This window comes from Anolis carolinensis, chromosome 6, assembly GCF_035594765.1.
Source record: "Anolis carolinensis isolate JA03-04 chromosome 6, rAnoCar3.1.pri, whole genome shotgun sequence".
Taxonomy (NCBI): domain Eukaryota; kingdom Metazoa; phylum Chordata; class Lepidosauria; order Squamata; family Dactyloidae; genus Anolis; species Anolis carolinensis.
Genome location: NC_085846.1, coordinates 100,210,186 through 100,234,878, shown reverse-complemented (window position 1 = coordinate 100,234,878; position 24,693 = coordinate 100,210,186). Strand labels below are relative to the sequence as shown.

At 38.5% G+C, this 24,693-nt stretch overlaps 1 protein-coding gene across 9 annotated transcripts in view; it reads left to right on the top strand.

Moving 5' to 3' along the window:
• abi1 (abl interactor 1) overlaps positions 1-24,693 on the top strand; it is a 105,200-nt gene that overhangs the window by 31,714 nt on the left and 48,793 nt on the right. For all 9 annotated transcript variants that reach the window (XM_062956994.1, XM_062956993.1, XM_062956986.1 and 6 more), the window contains exon 2: positions 3,849-4,016. In XM_062956994.1, the coding sequence (XP_062813064.1) occupies positions 3,849-4,016 (168 nt within the window). The remainder of the gene's footprint in view (positions 1-3,848; positions 4,017-24,693) is intronic.

Sequence of the window (24,693 nt, the reverse complement as noted above, 5' to 3'; positions counted from 1 at the left end):
TGTGAGGCAAGAGAGGGATACGTTTATTAAGGGGACTTATAGCATTGGTGAAAGGTGAATAATCTCTTAGGGCCTTAAAACCATAAAGGCACCAGATCCCATTGGTTTCTGGGAGCTCAGCAGGACTTGGGTAGTATTTGGATGAGAGACACACCAATGGATACCAAGTGCTGTAGGCTATATTTCTTAGGAAATAATTGGCAAAATCATATCTGAGTCTTCCTTGTTTAAGAAAACTTTATGGAATAGATGGAGTTATCATAAAAATGCATGTGATTGAGCACCATAGCAGTTGTTGTTGAGCTCTACCTTAGTTTCTGTAGTTGTTGAGCTCTACCTTCAAAACTGATTGATAACAGAAAATAAGGATCTTTTTCTAGTATATGTCCAACCATCACTCCCCCACCTTTTAAATCACTGGACAGCAGGCTGTTGCAGTAACATGGTGTACAGAGTGATCATTGGTATCGGAATAGAATTTTTATAGGCATGTTCTTGTTTTTATCTGTGCAGTGCCAGAGATATATTTCACAAGACAGTTAATTAGATTGTAAGCAAACCATGCTAGTCAGGTTTCAAATTGCAGAAAGTTTCCTTTAGGGAGATAGTAGTAAATGAAAAATATATTTTCCCTTGAGGGAGAACTACTTGGTATGAGACATGTTTATATCTTTATTCAGATATAATACGATCCCCTTGGGCTGTCTGTGTGCATGCCTGAATCTCCACCCAAATACAATAGTATGGACAAAGTGGAAGATTAATAATGTAGAAAACATACTAACTACCAAGTCTAGGGTTTTCCTAAATTATTTTTACAATCATACCTCCTGCCTTCCTTGCTGTTGTGAGACTCAAGGCAGCTAACAGCGCATTTGAAAACAACACAGATTAAAACACTTTCCCAGACTGTACAAACATTGCTGTATTCAACTCATGTAAGAGATCAAGGTTGATATTGATATTCCAGGAAAAAAACTGCTTTGGTGTATCAAAAACAAATGAAAACAAAGGAGAAAGTACTGCAGACTTCTTATACTGCTCTCTCAGTTCTTTTTGCTACTGTGGAAACAAAAGAAGTAATTTGGTTCATGGTTTCCTCTTCTTGTCCTGTTTTCTAGGTTTACTTCTGTTTAATAGTGTACGAAGATGTGGAGGTGAATTATGCAAAGTTTAAAGTTTAAGTTTGCATGTCCTGACATCAGGAAATATAACATTTGACTTGAGTGCCAACTGAGTGCTGCATTTCCTGGCTATGTATGCTTCAGGGATTAAAAAAAAACAACAACGATTGCATAGAACTATGTGTGCATTCTCTTGAGTAGTTGAAAACCAGTCTTCCTGTTTGCACATTTCGATTTGCCAACATTCATATTTCCACCTCTGAAGCACTCTGGTAGAGCTAAAGTGGTACTTTAAAATGAAATACTGTTTCTTCCTTCCTTAGTATCTTGATGGTAGTTTTTCTGAATTGTTTGCTTGTTTCAATTCTAATAACTCTGAGAAGGCAAAATGCTGCTCTTGCAGAGTGAACACTCATCAACTCTAAGTGATGTATTCTCAACATTTGATTAGGAGATTTGGGAACATAAAGAGTGACACAGTTCCAAGAAACCAAAGACATGAGATCCTAAAATGCACAGATTAGTCAGAAGACTTGCTAGAATTTTATAATACAGAGATACCACATATTTTGGCTTTTTCAGTCTTCAAGGTAGATACAGCAAAATTATCTTCCTTTAAAACACTTTTTACTATATCAGCTTGTTACTCTTCCTGTTAAAATGTAGGTATATGGTAGGTCTAGCAAACCACTAGTTCATAAGTGACCTCCATTCCAGGCCATTTGGCTTAGGGCTTTTCTTCTTTCATTATCGTTTTTGTGTCTGAGTTTCTTACATGCCCCTCTTTAAATTTTCCTGTTCTTAGAACTGATATACCTTTCTTGGCTAAGTGCATAAGTATTCTAATCAGAAAGGTTCTGATTAAAATCTCATGCCAACTGTGAACTCACCGGGTGGCCTTAAGCAAGTCTCTTATCTTTCTCCCCATCCCTGTTTTGCAAATGGCAAGGCTAATGCATGCTCAGTTTTCATAACTGCATACACTGACTACTCAGGTATGCATTTTTCATTCCAGTATTTTACCAATAGTTTTTGAATATGTGTATATATATTCAAAATATATATTGGGCCGGGCTGTGGCGCAGGCTGGAAAGCAAGTCAGCTGCAACAAATCACTTTGACCAAGAGGTAATGAGTTCGAGGCCAGCCCGTGCCTGCGTCTTGTCTCTGTCTCTGTTCTATGTTATGGCATTGAATGTTTGCCTTTATGTGTAATGTGATCCGCCTTGAGTCCCCTTCGGGGTGAGAAGGGCGGAATATAAATGCTGCAAATAAATAAATAAATAAATAAATAAATATATCTTGTAATTTCCACTTGTATTTGAAAAAATTTTATGGAAGTTTTTTTTTCTTTTGAGAGAACACACCCCTCAAATTTCAACCCATGGAGAGTGGTTAGTGTGATAGAGAGGGAATAAGCACTGAACGTTAACCCAATTTTTGGTGACATGTTTAATGTTGTTGTTGCTTTCCTCCCAAAATTGGGAGTCAAGGCAGCTTACAGATTAAAACAGTATAAACCATTGACCATAAGGGATAGGGATGCTGGACCCCGACAAAAGTGGGAAAAACACAAATGCAAAAACAAGGTTTTTAAATTTGAGGGAACACATCTGAAGCCATTTCAAGGTCTTCCAGTACAGTTCTGTAGTCAGTATCTCCTGGATGTTGACCATAGGATGTTGACCATGTGCTGGTAGATCTAGATATTCCTACAGAGAAGTCTGTCCGGTTAAAAGCTTTGTTTCCTACAAGATGCCTCTAGAAAGCTCACAGGCAGGCCTTTTAATAGGCCTTTTCAGAAGTCCCCCCCCCCCCCCAGATAGGACTTAGGGAAATGCTATTTCTCAACCTTGACATGGCACAAGACCATTAGGAGCAGTAGCCATTACCAGACCTATCTTTGGTAAATTTGTCTAACTCTTCTCATCTCAGTTAGTGGCTATCATTACATCTTTTGGCTAAGTAGTTAAAGCACACCAAACATATCTTTTTATTTTGGACTGCTGTTTGCAAGGGATATTGTGAAGATACTTGTTTTGGGAGTTGGCTTTGTTATAATAAGGGCAGTGTTGAGTTTAATAGGCAGGGGTGAGTAAATCCCAGCCCTCCCATTTTTGTCAGACTCTCAGCTCCAGCATTCTCACGATTGCCTATGCTGACTAGGCTGATGGGAATTACAAACCAACTGCATCTAGATTTTTCCCACTCCTACTTTTTTGTAGTAACTTAAAAATTTGTATATGTACTAGGCTTTCTGTACTTCCCACTAACACATGAAAGGTGGTGCCTTTTTCTAGGCACTTTTTAGACATCTGTTCGTATGAATGCATATATGTTGCATTTTTATTTTTTAATTACTCTGGTTTTAAGAAATTCTGTGAGCTATCTAGCCATATAATTTTTGTGCATCCCTCTCCATTCCCTACTAACAATGAAAGATGTGGGAGAGTTACAAAGTGCTGCTATGATGAATTATGAGAGGTTCTCTTTACTGAATACTTTTGATTGTTCAATACTTTTACTGAAGTACCAACAGTGAATGCAGATTATATGGCTGTTGTATTATCCTGTCTCTGTTTTATTTGATGTAGATTTCTAATTCCACCTTATTTTACTGCACAACAAAGGTTGAGGTCTGGGTGATCTAAATTTTTAAAGAGTTTCTTCTCTTATTCCATGAAGGTATAAACATATCTCTTTTTTTTCTCCCCATTTCTTCAGGCTCCAGACAAGAGGAAAGCATTAGAAGAAACCAAAGCTTATACAACTCAATCTTTAGCCAGTGTTGCTTATCAGATCAATGCATTGGCCAACAATGTGCTCCAACTACTGGATATCCAAGCATCCCAGCTCCGAAGAATGGAGTCATCAATCAATCACATTTCCCAGGTAATAATTCCTGAGATAATTACAATTAGAGATATACTTTCCCCTGGAAAATCTAGAAGATATAGCAGACCTTTGATACTGCTCAAGTACCTCAGGCTGAATGCTGTCTCCCTCTTTCATGTTCACATTTCCTTCTTTTGATAGCAAGTCATCCAAACCAGAATTCAAATCAGTTTGGTCATGATTTGAATTCTTATTTAGAAAGCAATTGAAAAGTACTTGCTTATCTGGATGGAATGGCAAACATTGGTGTCTTTTGATGTACTTTTACGACCATGGTCTCACTTATGTAAGGTGAAATTGTGGTTTGGTACAGTAGCCATTTACGTGTGTGGGAGAAGATATCTATGTTGAAAGAAGGAACATCTTCAGTAAAAGTGAGGTCTCTCAAAGACTATGCCCTGGATTTGTGTTTCTTTATGCATACTGTTATGTTGAACTGTAAGCTGTCAATATTTTAGGATAAATGAATTAGTCTTTCCCATTTTCTTGGATTAATAGGGTGGGTTCTAGCACTTTATTACTAATTTAGATTGCACTTTAAACCACTGTCTTTTATTGAGACCTTGGCAGGCAGTTTGGTGATTTGAATTGGCAGAAGATGTTCAATTCTAGGAAAATATTGGCATAGCTTATTGAGCTGTTTATAATACATAACTTCCAACTTTTCTTGAAAGTGACCTAAGGAAAGTGTCTATAAAAGGTGGAGAAAAATCATGCTTTCCTGCTCAGGTATTGCAGAGTTGAAGAAAACAGATTTGCTAGTTTTAGATGTCAGCTGAATGAGCAATATAATAATGCCAGCTCTTGTATTTGCTCTTTTTATTGGATGGTTATTTGAGAATGTAACCCATCATATCTTAATTTTTTTTGCCTCCTGATATCAATGATGGTGGTTGTAGAGAACCACTGTGGCATCTTTATAAAAGTAGCTTGAGTAATTTATTTATAGTTGGGGCAGCCTTTTTTTTCCACCCAAAGATTGAGAGGTTGAAATCTTTCATAGCATTAGTCTAAAAAGCTAAACTTGACCCCAGGCCTTTGTTTTCTAGTTTAGAGCCATTTTAATGAGTAAATGCATATAAATAGTGCCTATATGGAGAGGGAAAATAGGTTATATAAATAAATATTTGATTATCTCTTTTGCCATCACTTTCTGTAATGCTGCTGCAGTGGAAAACGGCACAGTGGGCTCTTAGTATCCATTGAGGTTTGTTTCAGCACACCAAAATCCTCATTATATAAAATGGCAAAATCAAGGTTTGCTTTTGGGTGGTTTTGGTGGGGAGGTGGGGTGGGGGTGTTCAATATGTGGAGGGTGGCATTTGTGGAAGCAGCCTTCGTGACTAAAGTGAGATCAGCATATATACATTCTGGGACATCCTGTGGTATGCACATTTTCCCCATTTGTCCCTGGTATCTTGGGAACATGCTAGTCTTCTTAGAACACTGAACACTGTTGGGAGCGATCTTCTAAATATGAAGATTCCTGCAGCTAAATGTTAGGGGCTGTGAAAATTGTGTATCTGGGAGACCAGTGTATTTCCAAACTATCTTCCTTGTAATAAGGCCAACTTGATCATTAAGAAGAGTGTGGCAGCTGGAGGGGAAGTTTGGAAGCAAAGTGTTAGAGGACAGGACTTTCTTTGGTGCCATGTGGCTTCACTTCTGCCTTCTGATCCAGTAGAAGGCAATCTCACTGCCACTGGAAAAATGCCATTCAATTGCCAATTCAATATGCTTCTGTATTCGTAAATGGGAAGCAATTACTTTCTGCTCCTTTGCTGTTCAGCAAAACGTCTTGAGATGATCCTGTGTGGTCACTACAGGAACTCCCAAGAGGTTTATAGAGATAAAAGCTCAATGGGAAGATCAGAACTAGTTTTCTGACAGATAACTTCCCCAAATTTTATCAGAGACCTCATGAGAAAATGACACGTGGGACTCCAGAATATCCCCACTTGAAGAATGTTCTATGGTTGCAGGGCATTTTAATGTGCTTCTTCTAAAGGGTGTCCTCATTGTGTCCTTTTCTTCACATCCCAAGACATGTTTCAGGTTCCACTTCTTCCCAGTTTATCAACTGAAGGCAGCAGAGAACTCAATGGAAAACTGACAGGTGGAACAGAGGTGCATTTTATGTTTTTCGGAAATGCTGTCTGCAGAGGTCTTCTTGGGAAGTAATGAGGGAGATCTAGAGATGATTCATCCATGTGGATCTGAATAACTCCCAAGAGGCCTGTTCCGATTTGACATAGTCCAAATAGAGAACACTTTGTCCGGAATCTTTTAATGTCCAGGAGGCAAATCTCTATGGAAAAGGTTTCCCAGAGAAATTTTAACTGCAACTTTTAAGTTTTTTTATTAACTTTACACATGGGATATGTAATATTTTGCAGACTGTCTATTTTTTTTAAAAAAAAAAATTGGAAGTCTCAGTGTCACATTTAATTACACATCCTCTACATGTGGAGCCAAGAAATTACTTTCAGTCTTACAGCCTTCAGTGTTTATAGTTTACATTATATATATATATGGTGGCAGCTTGCATAAAAATGATATAGGAATGAAAACTATAGACTATCATGAAGGCTTTCAGCAGATGTCTTAGAAATAAGACTTTTAAATAGTCCATTTAAAGCTGGCCACAGAAAGTCAGTGTTAAGTAGGAAGTTGGCTTGACAATTCATGATTAAGGCTGAGCATTTGCATGGCTTCAAGAAGTTTTGTAACTCGTGCTATTTCTGGAGAACGTATATCTAGCCTGATGGAAAACACCAAATCAAGAACCAAAAATGTATCTTCTGCACTCTGCATCATTTTAATAATGTTGGATCATTTGAACACACTTCCTTACAGTTATAAAAATAACATTTTATTTCATGTACTGATGATTAGAAGAGACAGACACTGTTCTTTTATCGGTATATACAGATTTCCTGAGCATATATTATGTAGCTCTCTAGTTTATTTTAAGATACAATTCCATCCCTCCACTCCCACCCCAGGCTAGGAGTATTGATAATTTTGAAAAAAGTACCAGAAAAGCAGCAATTACTGCTGAGACTGCTTAAATGAAGCTATAATGACTAAATGCTCAATTGATACATCTTCAGAAAGTTGCATACTTAACATGAAAAACTGGTACCAAATCATTGCTTTTCTCCCCCAAGGTATTCATATAGCTCTATTTTCTGTCAGTTGTGGGGGATATCATTTCTCAGAAATCCAAAAGCTGCTTTTGAATAAGGGATTCCTTTTATATCTAACCCAGCTACCAAATGAGGCCTCAGTGATTAGCATAAATCTGCTATACAATATTCTTGCAATTACAAAACCAGAGTTCTAGGTTTCTCTTAGCCACTAATAATAGTGATGATTAGAACTGTATTTATTTATTTATTTATTACAATATTTATATCCCACCCTTCTCACCCAATAGGGGACTCAGGGCGGCTTACAATAAAACACATATATAAAATTGTACAATACATTGTGAACCAATTAAAAAGTTATTAAATTACATCAGACATTCATAAAAACACTTATAAAATACAGATGGGCATGTTCCGAGTCTAAAAGCCCGATATACTCATGCACAAGTCTACCTTGTCAAGGATAGGTTTGGGAGCCCAGATTTTTTATTTTGATATGTCCTGTGGATAATTCGAGGGTCATTCCGCAGAGAGGGGAAAGCACTAATGCTGCCTCAGGTCTAACTTCCCCAAGTCATTGTTACTATATCTCTGTCGAGGCATTGAAAAAGGCCAGAAATATTGCCATGAGTAGAGGAGGTCAGTGCATGTTTTAGATTCTCCCAAGATTGTCTTACTTCTTGCTTTAAGCCACCCTACTCATACCATGTTTCCCCGAAAATAAGACAGTGTCTTATATTAATTTTTGCTCCCAAAGATGCACTAGGTCTTATTTTCAGGGGATGTCTTATTTTTCCATGACGAAGAATTCATATTTATTGTTGAACAAAAAAATAAACATTTATTATATACTGTACAGTAGTTGTTATCACAAACCAGCATAACCAGACAAACTGTGAATCCTATCAAGAATTTCTTGTTAATACCATTATTTTCATGTACAACAATCGATGGTACGTACATTTACCAATCCTGCATGCTCTGGTGTTCTGTATGGCGGGCATGCTTCCAAACAAAAACTTTGCTAGGTCTTACTTTCAGGGGAGGTCTTATATTTAGCAATTCAGCAAAACCTCTACTAGGTCTTATTTTCAGGGGATGTCTTATTTTCGGGGAAACAGATATTTCCTTTTTAATAAGAGTTAAGGTACAGTACTTACATTGATCTGTAGATAAGTCGACTCAGGTTTTTGGATTAGTTTTTTCTAGACATATGCATCAGTATATAGTGTAATCACTATCAGTTGGCATTCATCTAGTACCTCAGATATTTTGAAGCACATTAACTTGCTTTTGACCTATAAAGTCGGACAAAATACTGACCTAGCTTCGATAAGATGGTGCTGAGAGATCACACAGTTTAGGAGGAACACTGCCACATCATATTTTTGCTCCAAATACCACTGACTTATATTTGCTTAATGACATGGGAAACCCAGGAACAGCTATTTGACTGGGGAGAATAGAGGGGAAACATAACCCTTTCCTTAACTCAGAATTTCTCAAACTGTGGTCCTCCAGGTGTCTTGGACTTCAACTCCCACAATTCCTAACAGCTGATAACTTGGCTGAGATTTCAGGGAGCTGAATTCCAAAACAGTGTTTGAGAAACACTGCCCTAACCTATTGTCTGCTCCAAACTGCTCCCATAGAAAATGGAATTCTCCTTCCACCAGCAAACACATTTATGCCGGAATTGTGTTACAATCATTTGCATACAATGATGAGTTAAGCCTTTAGTAAACTCTAATGTACCATCTGGTAATTTAAACCTATTACTTCTTGAACTGCCAGTTACAATAGCAAGAATGCAGAATCTACTACCACTGGGTCATTTCAGGACTACCATTAAATCCGGGCCTTAATCTTCTATTTTTCAACACTAAAAGCATACCTAGGCTTTTTATTCAGTGTTGTATATGAGAAAAAGGTTAAAAGAATTAGGTGTGCTTTCAGTGTTGGAAAATAGAAGATTAATGCCTGGATTTAGTGGAAGCAGTTTGGAGCAGAGAATAGGTTAGCAGGAGAGCTATGCTTCCCTTTTAGCCTCACACCCCAAATTGTTCCCCTTTCCAATGCCAGATATATTCTGATAGAGTAGTAGTACTGTTTGAACTATTATGCTGGAAGTTTGGGAGTGAGATGTGGAATCTGCTCTGATATTCAGAGGTGGCAGGCAGGAAAACGGTCAACTATTACACTATGTAACAATGTATGAAAAAAATCCTTTTCCTGGTTTGAAATCATTATTTCCTGATTAATTGTGCATACTTACTTTGCAGAGTAGTTGTTATACTGCAGAAACGTTGTTACTGTGGCTGCCACGAACTGTGTTGAAGTGGTTGAGACTCTATGAGATACAGTAGAGCCCCTGTTATCCGAGATAAAGGGGTGGGCCCCATCTCGGATAACTGAAGGGCTTGGATAGGGCAAGGTCTCGCCGAGGGACGTCCCTCAGCGAGACCTTGCCCCTTGGGAAGTCCCTCGCCATCGCTGCTGCCTAGGCAAGAGCGATGGTGAGGGGCTTGCCTGGGCCAAAGTCTCGCTGAGGGATGTCCCTCCGCATGGCCTCGCCCTATCCGAGCCCTTCAGTTATCCGAGATGGGGCCCACCCCTTTATCTCGGATAACAGGGGCTCTACTGTATCTCATAGAGTCTCAACCACTTCAACAGCTATTTCGGGGTACTTCCTCCTCCCTCCCTCTCTCCTTCTCTCGAACTCGAAAGAAGGAGAAGGAGGGGCGCCCCTAGCGGTGCCTCGGATAACCCAGAGCCTCGGTTAACCAGAGCTCGGTTAACCGGGACTCTACTGTATTCATTGAAAAACTATAGCAAAATGTGTTACAAGATGTTCTGCAAAACAAAGTTTTTGCAATTTAATAAACTTTTCAATGTTTTTATGATAGAGCCAATTAGGAAATGACATTTATAACCCAGGAACAAAAATAATATTACATAGTGTTACCTGTGCTTCTCTGATCCAAATCACCCTTTGAAGGTCTATTAAAGAAAAGCAAACATACAAGTTACCAACTAGATCTTGTTACATGGATTTGTCAGTACAGTAGAGTCTCACTTATCCAATATAAACGAGCCGGCAGAACGTTGGATAAGCAAAAATGTTGGATAATAAGGAAGGATTAAGGAAAAGCCTATTAAACATCAAATTATGTTATGATTTTACAAATCAAGCACCAAAACATCATGTTTTACAACAAGTTGACAGAAAATGCAGTTCAATACACAGTACCGTTATGCAGTAATTACTGTATTTACTAATTTAGCACCAAAACATAGCAATGTATTGAAAACATTGACTACAAAAACATTAAACACTAAAAGGCAGACTGCGTTGGATAATACAGAACATTGGATAAGCGAAGCTTGGATAAGCGAGTATTTAAAATCTTTTTACATCACTTTACAGCAGGGGTCCCCAAACTAAGGCCCGGGGGCCGGATGCGGCCCAACGAAGCTATCTATCCAGCCCCCACGGTACAAGGGCAGAAGGGGGTTAGGCTAAATGACCCAAGGGGTCTCTTCTTCTCTTACAACCCTCCTCCTCCTCCTCCTCCTCCTCCTCCTCCTTCCTCCTCCTCCTCCTCGTCTTCTTCCTCCTCCGCCTCCTCCTCCTCCTCCTCCTCTTCTTCTTCTTCCTCTTCCTCTTCCTCTTCCTCCTCCTCCTCCTCCTCTTCCTTCTCCTCCTCCTCCTCCTCCTCCTCTTCTTCTTCACATTGTGGCTGGGTGGCCATCTGTCAGGGGTGCTTTGCTTGTGCTTTTGGTGCACAAAGGCAGAAGGGGGTTGGACTCAATGGCCCAAGGGGTCTCTTCAAACCCTCTTTATTATTATTATTATTATTATTATTATTATTATTATTATTATTATTATTATTAACATTGAGGCTGGGTGGCCATCTGTCAGGAGTGCTTTGCTTGTGCTTTTGGTTCACAAAGGCAGAAGGGGGTTGGACTCAATGGCCCAAGGGGCCTCTTTCAACTCTCTTTTTTATTATTGTTGTTGTTGTTATTATTATTATTATTGCTCGGTGGCCAACTGTAGTCCGGCCCTCCAACGGTCTGAAGAATTGTGAACTGGCCCCCTGTTTAAAAAGTTTGGGGACTCCTGCTTTACAGTGTAGTTGGAAGTGGTGCAGAAGTGGGAAGGTTTTTGTCCTCCAGATGTTTTGGCTTACAATTTCTATCAGTTAACCAGGTTAATGATAAGAGACCAGGGTCCTAATGTAAGGGCAGGTGATGAATGGTTTAACTTACTTAGTTTCATTAATGGCTGAATATTCTTCTGATGAGCAGAGGTCTACTTTATTTGGGAACATAGGAATCTGCTACCAAAGAGCTGTGCTCCTGCAGAGAATCTTTCTACTACATCACATTTATAGGTCTTGCCATGCTGTTAGTTTGTAGTAAACCTGTGGAGAGTTTTCTGTTCTCTTGGTGTAACATGCAAAATCTCTTGCTGTGCAGACTGCAGTGTCTAACACAGTGTCTACAGCCTCGACCTTGCTCCATGTTCCTGACTGTTTAGTGGGTTTGTGGGGATGTCTAGTCACAATATGCCAACACCTATCAGTATGGTAGAAGTTTTTCAATATGCATATCTGCCTGTGACTTGCCAAGAGAAAACTGTCTTACAGCAGCTTCCCAATGGGGTGAGCATGAGATATGAGTGACTTAAAAAGCCAATGAAAGACTCAGTGACTTTAAACAGCTTCCCAGATCTGTAGATTTATTTATTTATTTCTCACATTTATATCCCGCCCTTCTCACCCGAAGGGACTCAGGGCGGCTTAAAACAGTGGCAACAATTAGATGCCCATACAAACCAATATAAAACAGTTAAAACTATTAAAATACATTATGAATTAAAAATATACATTTCAAACATAAAATCAGATCCGTTCTTCCGTTCTAGATCAATAGTTCCATAATTTATCTTTCTTCTTTTTACCATGTGCATAATGAAATATATAATGCAGGCATTCCATGTCAATGTATACACTAGAGCTTGGAAAAGCTACCTTTTTTTTACTAGAAGCATGTAGAATCCACTGGCCAGCATAATTTGTGGTCAAGCTTTCACTTACAGTGTAAAGATGGCCATAAAATGAAAACCTCACTTGTATTAATGTCACTGACTTTTTTTATGAGGAAGAGTCATGTAGATGCCTAAAAGCTCTGCATGTGGGCCTGTGTAATGCATCTTTATGTGTATGTCAAGCCCATGAGATTTGTTACTGCCCACGCAGATGCCTCAAGGACCTTTGGCTAATTTGTGGATCACTTGACATCTTGCTCAAGTGGGTGTTCTCTCAATACTAAAAGCATGTTCCATATTGAAAAAACATGTATTTGCTGCAGGTAAGTGCTTTAATTCTTCCCTCCGCCCCCTGCTCTGTAAATAAGTCATGATAACATTGTAGGAAGAGCTGCATTCAAGGAAGCAAACAATGGAATATAAATCTTTGGAGTTTCCTCTCAATCTAATGATATAGCCCATTATTTATGTATTCTATAAATAATTCATGATGTGCTTCTGGCAAAATAGCTCCAACTGAAAACCTATCTGTGGCATTAGAGCCAGGTTTTGTAATCATTCTTTTCAGAACTGAGGTGCTCATTTCTGGACAGTGTGCTGTCTACAATTAACTGCCTAGCAAATTCCTAAGAAGTATACTGCTTGAAAAACCTCTAGGTAGTCATACTTACGAAATGAGATCAGTTAAACATGATGAAAGATACGTATTAAAGTTTGCTTCATGTCTTCTATACTTGGCTATACATGTAGTATAGTATAGTATAGATAGTATAGATACATGTAGTATAGATACATTTATGTATCCATATACATAAATTATACAGCCATTGCTGTATTTTACTGCTTTTAATCAGAGGGTATTGTGAAATTCTGATGTTTATGTTGGCTGTTTATTGTTTATGTTTTGTTTCGGCACCTTTTGTATTTTGCATGTTGCACCTTGAGTGCTTTGTGAGATGCCCTGAGTCCCTCTTGGAGATGGTGGCGGGCTATAAATAAAAAATTATTATTATTATTATTATTATTATTATTATTATTATTATTATTGAAATAATTAAATGCATGTTACGCCCTTCACCAAATATGTGTTGGGTAGGTACGTAATCAATTCATGAACGTTCTAGAAGAAGACAAAACTCATGAAGTAAGCATTTTTCCCTATATGCAAATAAGAAAGCAGTAAATTTTAAAGCTCTTGAAGTAGCTTTTATTTGGATGCAAATTTTATTCAGATTTTCAGGAAATGTATGTGGGACCGCCTTCAGTAATGAGTTACTTCGGAATCCTGTGTTTGTGTGCATTATGTTCAGATGTTCTCAAAAATATAACTTCATGGAAATCAGGTATGTCCCCAAACATATCTGGTCCTGGGATGACCTCATGTAACCTATTATCACAGGCCCTAGCGTGAGTTCAGGGCTTTGTAATAGTGATCCATCACTTCCCAGAAACAGTAGATGGCAAAACGAATTGTCTTATTTTTTCTGGCTCATCCAGTTTTTATGACAAAAGTGAAATTCTTCGTGAGATTTTGCTTCTTTTTTCTCATTTTGCATTCCCACATCATTGGAAACTTGGGTTGCCATGGGGCTGCTTGCTTAAGCTGTAATGCTAGGACTGAATTGAATATAAACAACACAGAAACAAGCAATTCCCACTAACTGCTAATCCATTATTTCCAGCTAATCTTACATTCCTATGATCCTGAAGAAAACAAAAACTATCTGGGCTAGGTACATATGCTAGAATTGGAATGTTAAATCTGTATCTACGATACTATTCAAAGACTGCACATTTTAGCCAGATGGCTGAGTAAGAATAGGCTGTGACAGCGGTAAATCCAAATGAAAACATGTCAGTTGAATGATCAGATATTGACAAACAAATATTTAAAGCGTTAGAAACATACCAAGTAAAACATTTTCATTTAATTCCTTCAAGAAGCTTAACAATACACCATTAATGTCCTCCAACAACTCACAGATAAAAATGGAACATGTGAGGCTAAGCATCATCAGAGTATGACTAAGAGGCAAAAGTTATTAATACAGAAGAACAAACTTGTAGACAACAGCAATTTACTTTTGTCTTAAATCTAATGAGAATGACTGGATTTTGTCCCCTCCTGTTGTCTTGTCTCCCTGCTGAGCTCATTGAGTGCAAATTACTATTGAACTTTGAATTTGCAGCAACCAAATTAAGGGGAAAAGTAGAAGGAAGAGAGAGAATATAGGACATTTTAAAAGCAGCTGAAAAACTGGGGCAACAGAGGATTGAGATGTCATTGCCCTATTGAGACAATAGGAGGTTATGTACCATGACTGATCACATTTTGAACATGGGAAGTGGGACTGTACAAAGATGTTGTTAATTATTTGTTAAAAATCCCAAAATTACGGGACTTACATGTTAAAAAACACATTAAAGGATTGTAACTGAACAAAGGCAGTATGGCCTGCTACCGTTGAGGCCTTGTTATGTCAGTGGTTCAAAAACTTTGGTTCTCCAGAATACATTTGATTTAGTGGCAGTGCTAATTCCTGCACACTTGTGCCTTATGCTGTTTTCCAAACTGCAGGAGATACACTATAAGTGAGAACATATGTCCTTGTCAGGAATATTGAATGCTATTTCACAGAAAGGTGGTCTATTAGTATTACAAATGAATTTGCTGATGTCAGGTGTATAAAAATGCTTATCCCGAATGCTGTTACGTTGCTCTCTGTACTGAATTTCCTTGGAGTTTGCAAGTGGATTTAATTAAGTTTTAAGACTAATGTACTGTATTCGGGTACATTAGTCACACAAGGGCTAGATCGTCATACAGTACACATCGTTAGTGAGTCATGGACATATTTTCCAATTTCTTTGAAAATAAAATAAAAGCCATAATGATTATGATGCATCAAATGACATGGTTCAAATATGTTTACAAATTTCAATTAGGCATATAATGCACTCATAGTATATACATATTCTCAGCATCTGCTCAAAAATCCATCCATCATCACAATACTTTCAAAACCATGTACTAAGTCTCCAGATGGGCTTCTGTTTACTTATTGGATTAAATGTCCAGCTGGTTGTAAAAAACTTCCAGTTTTGAAAATAGACTTGACCTCTTTCATTATGATCAGTGTTGTTGAAACAATAAGCCAATAATCAAAGAGTTTATTCAGTTGAGTAGCAGGGTTAGTGTTGAAGCTGCTCAGCTCAAAGTTTTAATCGGCCTGTGAATTTTCTTTATGACTTGATTCATGCTATTTTCAAACGAAAGTGAAAATGGAGCCTAGCTTACTTTCTAAGAGCTTTATCCTATATCTGCTCATTTAGGATGCCATTTCATATATCCCATAAAGTAAGCTTTTGAGCAATTAATACAGGTAGTCCCCAAGTTATGAACAAGACAGCTCCTGTAGGTTTGTTTTTAAGTTGAATTTGTATGTGGGTTGGAACAGATATATCTTTAAGTGTAACTCCAGCCTCTCCCTCTCTCTCCCCCTCCCCCCCCCCCCTTCTATATATACTGGATATGCACTTTGGATAACATAGGAAAGGGTTAACACCCACGTGGTGTTCGTTTTGCTGTCTTTGCTCCTGTTCAAAAGATTTCACCTCGTGTTCTGTCTCTGTGATAATTGGATTTTGAAAAATTGTTGGGGAAATAAGGATTGGTGTTAAAGCTTAAGTGGAGACACTTTTTCCCCATGATAATTTTCAGGAGTGAATTTCCCTTCCTGGAGATACATTTACCTCACTTCCTGTTGTCTCACCCCCATTCGTAACTATGAGTTTTCTGTAACTCAAAAAAGAATCTCTTTTAGGTGTTCACCATCCTTTCTTCCAAACATGTCTCAGAGTAAACTTTGTTATCAAATTAAAAAGCTGCTTATCTGTCCAAAGCTCACATGAAATTATTTCTAACATGAATTTGATTTGATCTGAAATAACTATTTCAATCTTCCTAACCCCCCCTCTGTTTGTAGAAATGTCAGTGCTACACACACACTACTTTTAAAAAAATAACTTCAGAGAGGCAAATAGGAAAATCCAGTTATGTAATGAACATGACAGGGTTTTTTGTAACAAACTGAACATAGTTTCAGCTGCTGGTTTATTGCTTAGTACAGTGGGAGAGTCAGTAAAACCTGTTCAATCTGTGTATTATTTTCTTGAAGACAGAAGCTATAGAGAAAGCAGCTGCTGTGTATGACAGCAATTTCGGATATGTGCTGATGTGAGGAAAAAAGAGTTCATGTAGCTTCTATGAGCAAATAATCTGCGTGGGGAGAACCATTTTATTTTCCATTTGTTGTCACTTGCCTCTTGTTTATTAAGATAATTATTATGGCATTGTAGCGAAACTGCTCTTCAGATACCTTTGCTGAAGTCAAAGTTAATACATTTCAGTGGTGAAAGGGCAATGGGTGTAACCTTGTCTCCATGTGAGCCGCCCCAAGTCCCTTCGGGGAGATGGAGGCGGGATATAAAAATAAAGTTATTATTATTATTATTATTATAACCTATTTTACATCTCTTGTTTGCTTTGTGAGTATGTATTAATCAAGGGAAGCTTTCTTGTTTTTATACGAATCCATTTGCACACAGCTGTGTGAATGCACCCAGAAATGAAAACTTGATAATTTACCCTTTTAAAAATTCTGACCTGAATGTGTTTGATTGTCTTATCTGCACAACTGATATTTAATATCTCTGCATATTTTTCTAAAGATTGTAAAGAATTCTTAAGGGATCATTTCAAAATATGCAAATGGCTATTGGAATGGCAAACATAGTTTGTTGTAAGTAAGGGTGAAATAATGCACTTTTTGTTGCAACAATAACTAAATTAAATGTGACATATTCACTGATGATGTTTGAGCCGGTGGCAACTGACCAGGACAAAGATCTTGGGATCATCTTTGATAGTTCATTGTTTGCAACAGCACATTGCGTGGCACGAAAATGCTGTGTCACAGATCCACAGGGAAAAAATTTAAAATGGCCAGTACTGTAATGCCTTTATACAAATCTGTCGTGCAACCACAGGAGTACTGTGAATGTACAAAGGATAGTGGGAGAAAATACAGGAAATATAGGGAAAATGGAACCAGTTCGCTATCAAGGGTTACGATTCATGAGACTTTTTTTCTAGCAAACAACCACAGTGGAGGGGTGTTGGTGCTTTCTTTTTCTATTATGGGATCATCATAGGCATTTAGTTGACCACTGTGGACTAGATGTAGACTTGATCTGATCAGACATGGTTCTTGTGGATAGTGCAGGTAGTCTGGACATTGCTTTTAAACTGCAAGCACACACCTCTGCCCTTTTAAACACATTGGTTACATTTGTCCAATAGAGCAAAGGCTCTGGATATTCATGAACTATTCAGAATAATTCTGGATTGTTTGGTCACCTGGCTTGTCTGTCCATCAGTACAAAACATGATGTGCTATGGTTACTTCAAGTGAAAACCAAAAGTGATGACTATTTGCCCCAGCCCATGTGGGATAACAGACCCATAAATAGATTTCACATTTCCTGTTTTCTTCTTTTTTTGCTTCAGCCATATGACTTTGACAGATTATGACATGTGCATAGATGATACTTCTCTTGCTTTCAGAAAAGCCATCTGTCTTCATGGTACTGTGTCTGACCTTCTTATATCATGTATTTCAAGTTTTATTTCTTCTGTACTGAGTTGAACTCTGGTAGAATTCCCTTGCCATTTCAGCAATTTCAAACAGGAATATATTCACAGTATATTTTATCTGCATTTATATATATGCTTTTGGGAGAGCTTTTTCACAGGTTTATTGAATGTATACAATAGAATCATAGAATCATAGAATAGTAGAGTTGGAAGAGACCACATGGGCCATCCAGTCCAACCCCCTGCTAAGAAGCAGGAAATCGCATTCAAAGCACCCCCGACAGATGGCCATCCAGCCTCTGCTTAAAAGCCTCCAAAGAAGGAGCCTCCACCACGGCCCCGGGGAGAGAGTTCCACTGCCGAACAGCTCTCACAGTGAGGAAGTTCTTCCTGATGTTCAGGTGGAATCTCCTTTCCTGTAGTTTGAAGCCATTGTTCCGTGTCCTAGTCTGCAGGGCAGCAGAAAACAAGCTTGCTCCCTCCTCCCTATGACTTCCCTTCACGTATTTGTACATGGCTATCATGTCTCCTCTCAGCCTTCTCTTCTGCAGGCTAAACATGCCCAGCTCTTTAAGCCGCTCCTCATAGGGCTTGTTCTCCAGACCCTTAATCATTTTAGTCGCCCTCCTCTGGACGCTTTCCAACTTGTCAACATCTCCCTTCAACTGTGGTGCCCAAAATTGGACACAGTATTCCAGGTGTGGTCTGACCAGGGCAGAATAGAGGGGGAGCATAACTTCCCTGGATCTAGACGCTATTCCCCTATTGATGCAGGCCAGAATCCAATTGGCTTTTTTAGCAGCCGCATCACATTGTTGGCTCATGTTTAACTTGTTGTCCACAAGGACTCCAAGGTCTTTTTCGCACACACTGCTGTCAAGCCAGGCATCCCCCATTCTGTATCTTTGATTTCCATTTTTTCTGCTGAAGTGAAGTATCTTGCATTTGTCCCTGTTGAACTTCATTTTGTTAGTTTTGGCCCATCTCTCTAGTCTGTCAAGATCGTTTTGAATTCTGCTCCTGTCTTCTGGAGTGTTAGCTATCCCTCCCAGTTTTGTATCGTCTGCAAACTTGATGATCGTGCCTTCTAACCCTTCGTCTAAGTCGTTAATAAAGATGTTGAACTGAACCGGGCCCAGGACGGAGCCCTGCGGCACTCCACTTGTCACTTCTTTCCATGATGAAGACGACGCATTGGTGAGCACCCTTTGGGTTCGTTCGCTTAGCCAATTACAGATCCACCTAACCGTAGATTTGTCTAGCCCACATTTTACTAGTTTGTTTGCCAGAAGGTCGTGGGGGACTTTGTCGAAGGCCTTACTGAAATCCAGGTACGCTACATCCACAGCATTCCCTGTATCGACCCAACTCGTAACTCTATCGAAAAAAGAGATCAGATTAGTCTGGCATGACTTGTTTTTGGTAAATCCGTGTTGACTATTAGCAATGACTGCATTTGTTTCTAAGTGTTCGCAGACCACTTCCTTAATGATCTTTTCCAGAATTTTGCCTGGTATTGATGTGAGGCTGACCGGACGGTAATTGTTTGGGTCGTTCTTTTTTCCCTTCTTGAAGATAGGGACCACATTCGCCCTCCTCCAATCTGCTGGGACTTCTCCTGTTCTCCAAGAACTCTCGAAGATAATTGCCAGTGGTTCTGAAATAACTTCCGCCAGTTCCTTCAGTACTCTTGGATGTAGCTGATCTGGCCCTGGGGACTTGAATTCGTTTAGAGTGGCCAGGTGTTCCTGGACAACTTGTTTCCCTATTTGGGGTTGGATTTCCCCCAATCCTTCGTCCATTCCATGTTGCTGAGGTTGAAGATGGCTTTCTTTTTGTGAGAAGACCGAGGCAAAGAAGGCATTAAGTAGTTCTGCCTTTTCCCTGTCCCCTGTCGCCATCACCCCATCTTCTCCTTGCAATGGCCCTATCGCCTCCTTTTTCTTCCTTTTTCTACCAACGTAAGCAAAAAAGCCTTTTTTGTTGTTTTTTATGTCCCTGGCAAGCCTGAGCTCATTTTGCGCTTTAGCCTTGCGAACCTTTTCCCTACAGGTGTTGGCTATACGTTTGAATTCTTCTTTGGTGATTTCTCCCCTTTTCCACTTCTTGTGCATGTCACTTTTGAGCTTTAGCTCAGTTAGAAGTTCTTTGGACATCCATTCTGGCTTCTTTGCACTTGTCTTATTTTTCTTCTTTGTTGGCACTGTTTGCATTTGCGCCTTGAGTATTTCACTTTTGAAAAACTCCCATCCATCCTTAACTCCCTTGTTTTTTAATATCGGCGTCCATGGAATGCCGCTCAGTAGTTCCTTCATTTTTTGGAAGTCAGCTCTCTTAAAGTCCAGAATGCGTGTTTGACTTGTCTTAGTTTCAGCATTCCTTTGTATTGCAAACTGCAGGAGCACATGGTCACTTGCCCCTAAGGATCCAACCACTTCAACTGTATTGATCAGGTCTTCCACATTTGTTAAGATTAGATCAAGAGTTGCTGATCCCCTTGTTGCCTCTTCTACCTTCTTGACCATAAAATTATCTGCAAGGCAAGTGAGGAATTTGTTGGACTTTGTACTCTTGGCTGAGTTTGTTTTCCAGCAGATATCGGGATAATTGAAATCGCCCATGACTACTATATCTCTTCTTTGTGCCTGTTTGGTCAGCTGTTGACAGAAGGCTTCATCAAGTCCTTCATCCTGACTCGGAGGTCTGTAGTAGACACCCACGACAAGATCTTTTTGAGTCCCGGTTCCCTTGATTCTTATCCAAGCATGAAAGAAAACAAATTATTAATTGCCCTGTACAGTTCATTCAGGATCATTGTTCTTTTTGGATTATAAAAGTATATCCGTCTTTCCCCTTGAACATTATTTTCCTCTCTATTTGAAATATTCAAATCATTGACTATTGTGTGCAGAAAACGAATGTATCAAGCTGAAAAAAAGAATTCACCAAGCAGTCCAAAATTCTACTTTTAAGAGCATATCCACATGTTAAATTATTAAGAGTCAGCATGTTTCACTTATATTAAGTACCTGAAGTAGAGATTACAAAGACCTTTTGGTGACTGAAAGTGTGTTTACCTGCTCAAAAAAATTTCATCCTACCTGAAGGATAGGTAACTTGAACTGCTGTTTAGAGGTCCCTTGAGCCAGTATTTTATCTGTTATAGCTATGTTGCACATTTGTATAAATTATTTTATTGGGCAAAAAAAATCTTGCCCATGAAAACACTTCACAATAACTCCTGGAACGAAAGGCTTTGTTGTCTATTATCATTAGAACTGTCCATTCCAAAGTGAAATACATCTGATGTAGCAGACAGGAGCTCATAAAAGCTAATGCTAGAAATTTCTTTCAGCCTCAAAGATGCTACAGGATTTATTTGTGTATTTCTTATAGTGATCAAACTAACACAGCTATGACTTTGCATACATTTCAGTTGGAGTAAGTGGAGATTTTAGCCGAAGTAGCAAAAGAGGCACATAACGTAATTGTAGTTTTCTGTCTTTTGTAATAAAACAGTGGTCTGGCATATCGTGTTGAAGTTTAGCAATTATTTTATTGCCAAAATTAAATCATAAATTATTCACAATGCCGATATTTGATAAAATAATAAATATATATATATATATACAGTACTCAGTTGATATCACCCTTTACAATGCTATCCACACATCAGGCAGTAAAACCCACGTGCAAAGAATTGAAAAGGACTTGCACTAAGAAACTGGTGCTAGGTGATCTTTAGTCTTCCAAGGAGGAATCAGGTGGAGGGAATCTCAGAGCTTAGTAGGTTTAACTTTTTCCATATAAAATAGTCGCATAATGTATACAAAAATGATAACTAAATGTATACAAAATGATAACACACAAGGTATCGGGGTTATCCGCCTTAATTGGTTTGACTTCATAGGTTTTTCATTCTGTTATAGATGAAATGGACAATAGGCAATAATTTTCATTTTCAATCTACATACTGTCTAAAATGGGCAGCAATGATGATGGCGAGGCCAGCTTTTTGAAACCAATTCTTCACATATTAAATGAATTCATAATGCCTTTCAACTAAAACTGTTTTGGGATGTGCTGTACCATCATTTTTGCTGAAACCATTTTAATCTGTGTGACTTCAGTCTGTGAAGCTTGCTTCAGGGAACGAGGATTAATAGATAGAGATAAATGAGGTGGATCAGATGAATTTTTCTTCTCTTACTGATAACCAAAAAAAAGGAAATATGCAAATTTAAATGATTTAAGTCTCTCTTTAGAGCTTCAAGATGAGTGTTTAAGACTCTAGTCTTAAGGCTCAAGGCTCTAGTCTAATCTCCTTGATACAGGTAGGTCTAATTCAGAATTAGGAAAAAAATCAATGCCTGCATTCTTTTTTCAGGGACAGTGCACATTATTTAAACTCTCTGTGCATATATTATTAGCCACAAGCTTGGTGGCAGCTCGGCTATAATAACTGACTTTTATAATCACAAGTTGAGGAGACCAGGGACTAGATGTTGGAACATGGTAAGGAATTGATGGGAGAAAGAGGAATAGAATAGAGAGAAAGGACTTAAATCAGTAGTTCTCAACCTGTAGGTCCCCATGTGTTTTGGCCTACAACTTCCAGAAATCCCAGCCAGTTTACCAACTATTAGGATTTCTGGGAGTTCAAGGCCAAAACATCTGGGGATCCACAGGTTGAGAACCACTGACCTAAATGGTGGGAGTGATTTGAGATTTGTCAAATCTGTCTTTTGAGTGAGGGACATGATATAAAGAGGTAATTTTTTTAAAAAAAGATGAAGTCCATTGGTCTTCAGATGATGAGATCTATGCCTCAAATTTTATTAGAAGGTTTTGAAATCTATGAAAATTAGACATGGATTTTTATTACAGTAGAGTCTCACTTATCCAAGCCTCGCTTATCCAAGCTTCTGGATAATCCAAGCCATTTTTGTAGTCAATGTTTTCAATATTTCATGATATTTTGGTGCTAAATTCGTAAATACAGTAATTACTACATAACATTACTGCATATTGAACTACTTTTTCTGTCAAATTTGTTGTATAACATGATGTTTTGGTGCTTAATTTGTAAAATCATAACCTAATTTGATGTTTAATAGGCTTTTCCTTAATCCCTCCTTATTATCCAAGATATTCGCTTATCCAAGCTTCTGCCGGCCCGTTTAGCTTGGATAAGTGAGACTCTACTGTACTAGATAGGGTTAAAGAAAATGTTAATCATTAATAATTAGGGAAGCATGCAAGCCATTACAATGCTGGTGACCTGCTGTGAATCTGCTGTTTGTGCAAATACTGATCTCAAAGGGTTTTCTAAGACATCTACAACTGACAAGAAAAAGTGCAGAACTAAGTATTGTTTCCTCACCCGGGTAAATGGCTGCATTGTGATCTAAAGCATCTATGTACTTCAGTCACGGTTGATGCACACGAAAACCTTTTTTAAGGAAGAACCATGGTATCAGATTTCTGCGTCAGTATTTCCTAAGAAGGGTTGCTACTTCTACTTACAGCTTTAAGGATGACCTTGAGATATGAAACGGCATATGTAGCATTTTGCCATGCGACTTTGAGCATACCCAATTTTACCAGATTTTAGAAACTAAGCAAGGCCAAGCATGGTTACTACTTGGATGAGACACCACAAAAATGCCATCGATCTTCCGATAAAACTAGGAAATACCCTTGGCTGAAAAGTTGGAGAAATGTTGTAATTGAGAGTTAGGAATATTAGGTTACATGGACCAGTAGTCAAAGTATAAAACAGACTCCTGTGTCCTTCATTCCTCTCCTGTGTGCATTAGAAGTGTGAGAAGTGAGCCCCTCTCATTTAAGTTCTCTTTGTTGAGGACTGAAACTTTGCAGATCTACAATTCCATTCTGCTTTGTGCCTTAATTAGAATACGAGTAATCCAAAGACTCATTTTTAACATTCCTCTGTTTAAAACAGTAAATACAGTAACAATGAAATTGAATAGCTCCCCATTGATTTTATTGATAGGAATATGTGACCCCCTCCCCAGGATGTTGTGTTCATTAATTTACCCCAGCCATATAATTCTATGAAACCTACCTAATTAAAAAAAAAAGGTTTCCTTATTGGCTCTTCATGTAGCAAAATACGCATAACTGGAGAGTTGGATGTCATTTATGTTAGTAGTAGGGACAGCAACCTGTGTGCCAGTGTAGAAATAATAGTATTCAGATGTTAACACAAGGACAGGGTTGTCTCCCCCGCCAAAGCATCTGTGTCCTATCCAATAATCCAGGAATGTGTGACTTCTGTGGGCAAAGGGACACTTTTTCTTTTTTCGTCACAGCTGTAAGCCCCATACCAAGCTGAAAAATTACAAAATAAAGTAAAATAAATTATTTTCAAAAAGTGAAACTGGAATGGTTGGATAACTTCTCATTATTTTTGGGTTACATTATTTTAGAAGATTGAACTATTATACACCATGTTATACACATACCATGGCTTCTAGAAGCATGCAAGTACAGAAAAGCTCTTTAAAAATACAGCAGAGACAAATAAATTGTGTGTGTGTGTGTGTAGGGGGGGGGGGACTCAGTGGTGGCCCAAGGGCTGTAAAAGAGTCTTGGTGGAGGGGAGCACATTTAACTATATAGTCATAAGGTCTAGAATCACCTAGCCCGTGTTATCATCTCAGAGGCTGTGACATGCAATGTGGTTTTATAACACAAGGCAGTAGAGAGGGAAGAGAAGAAATAGTCAAAACACAGAAGGCACCATGCCTTGGCTTCATTAACAAGAGTTTCTGGAATTGTGTAGAGCCC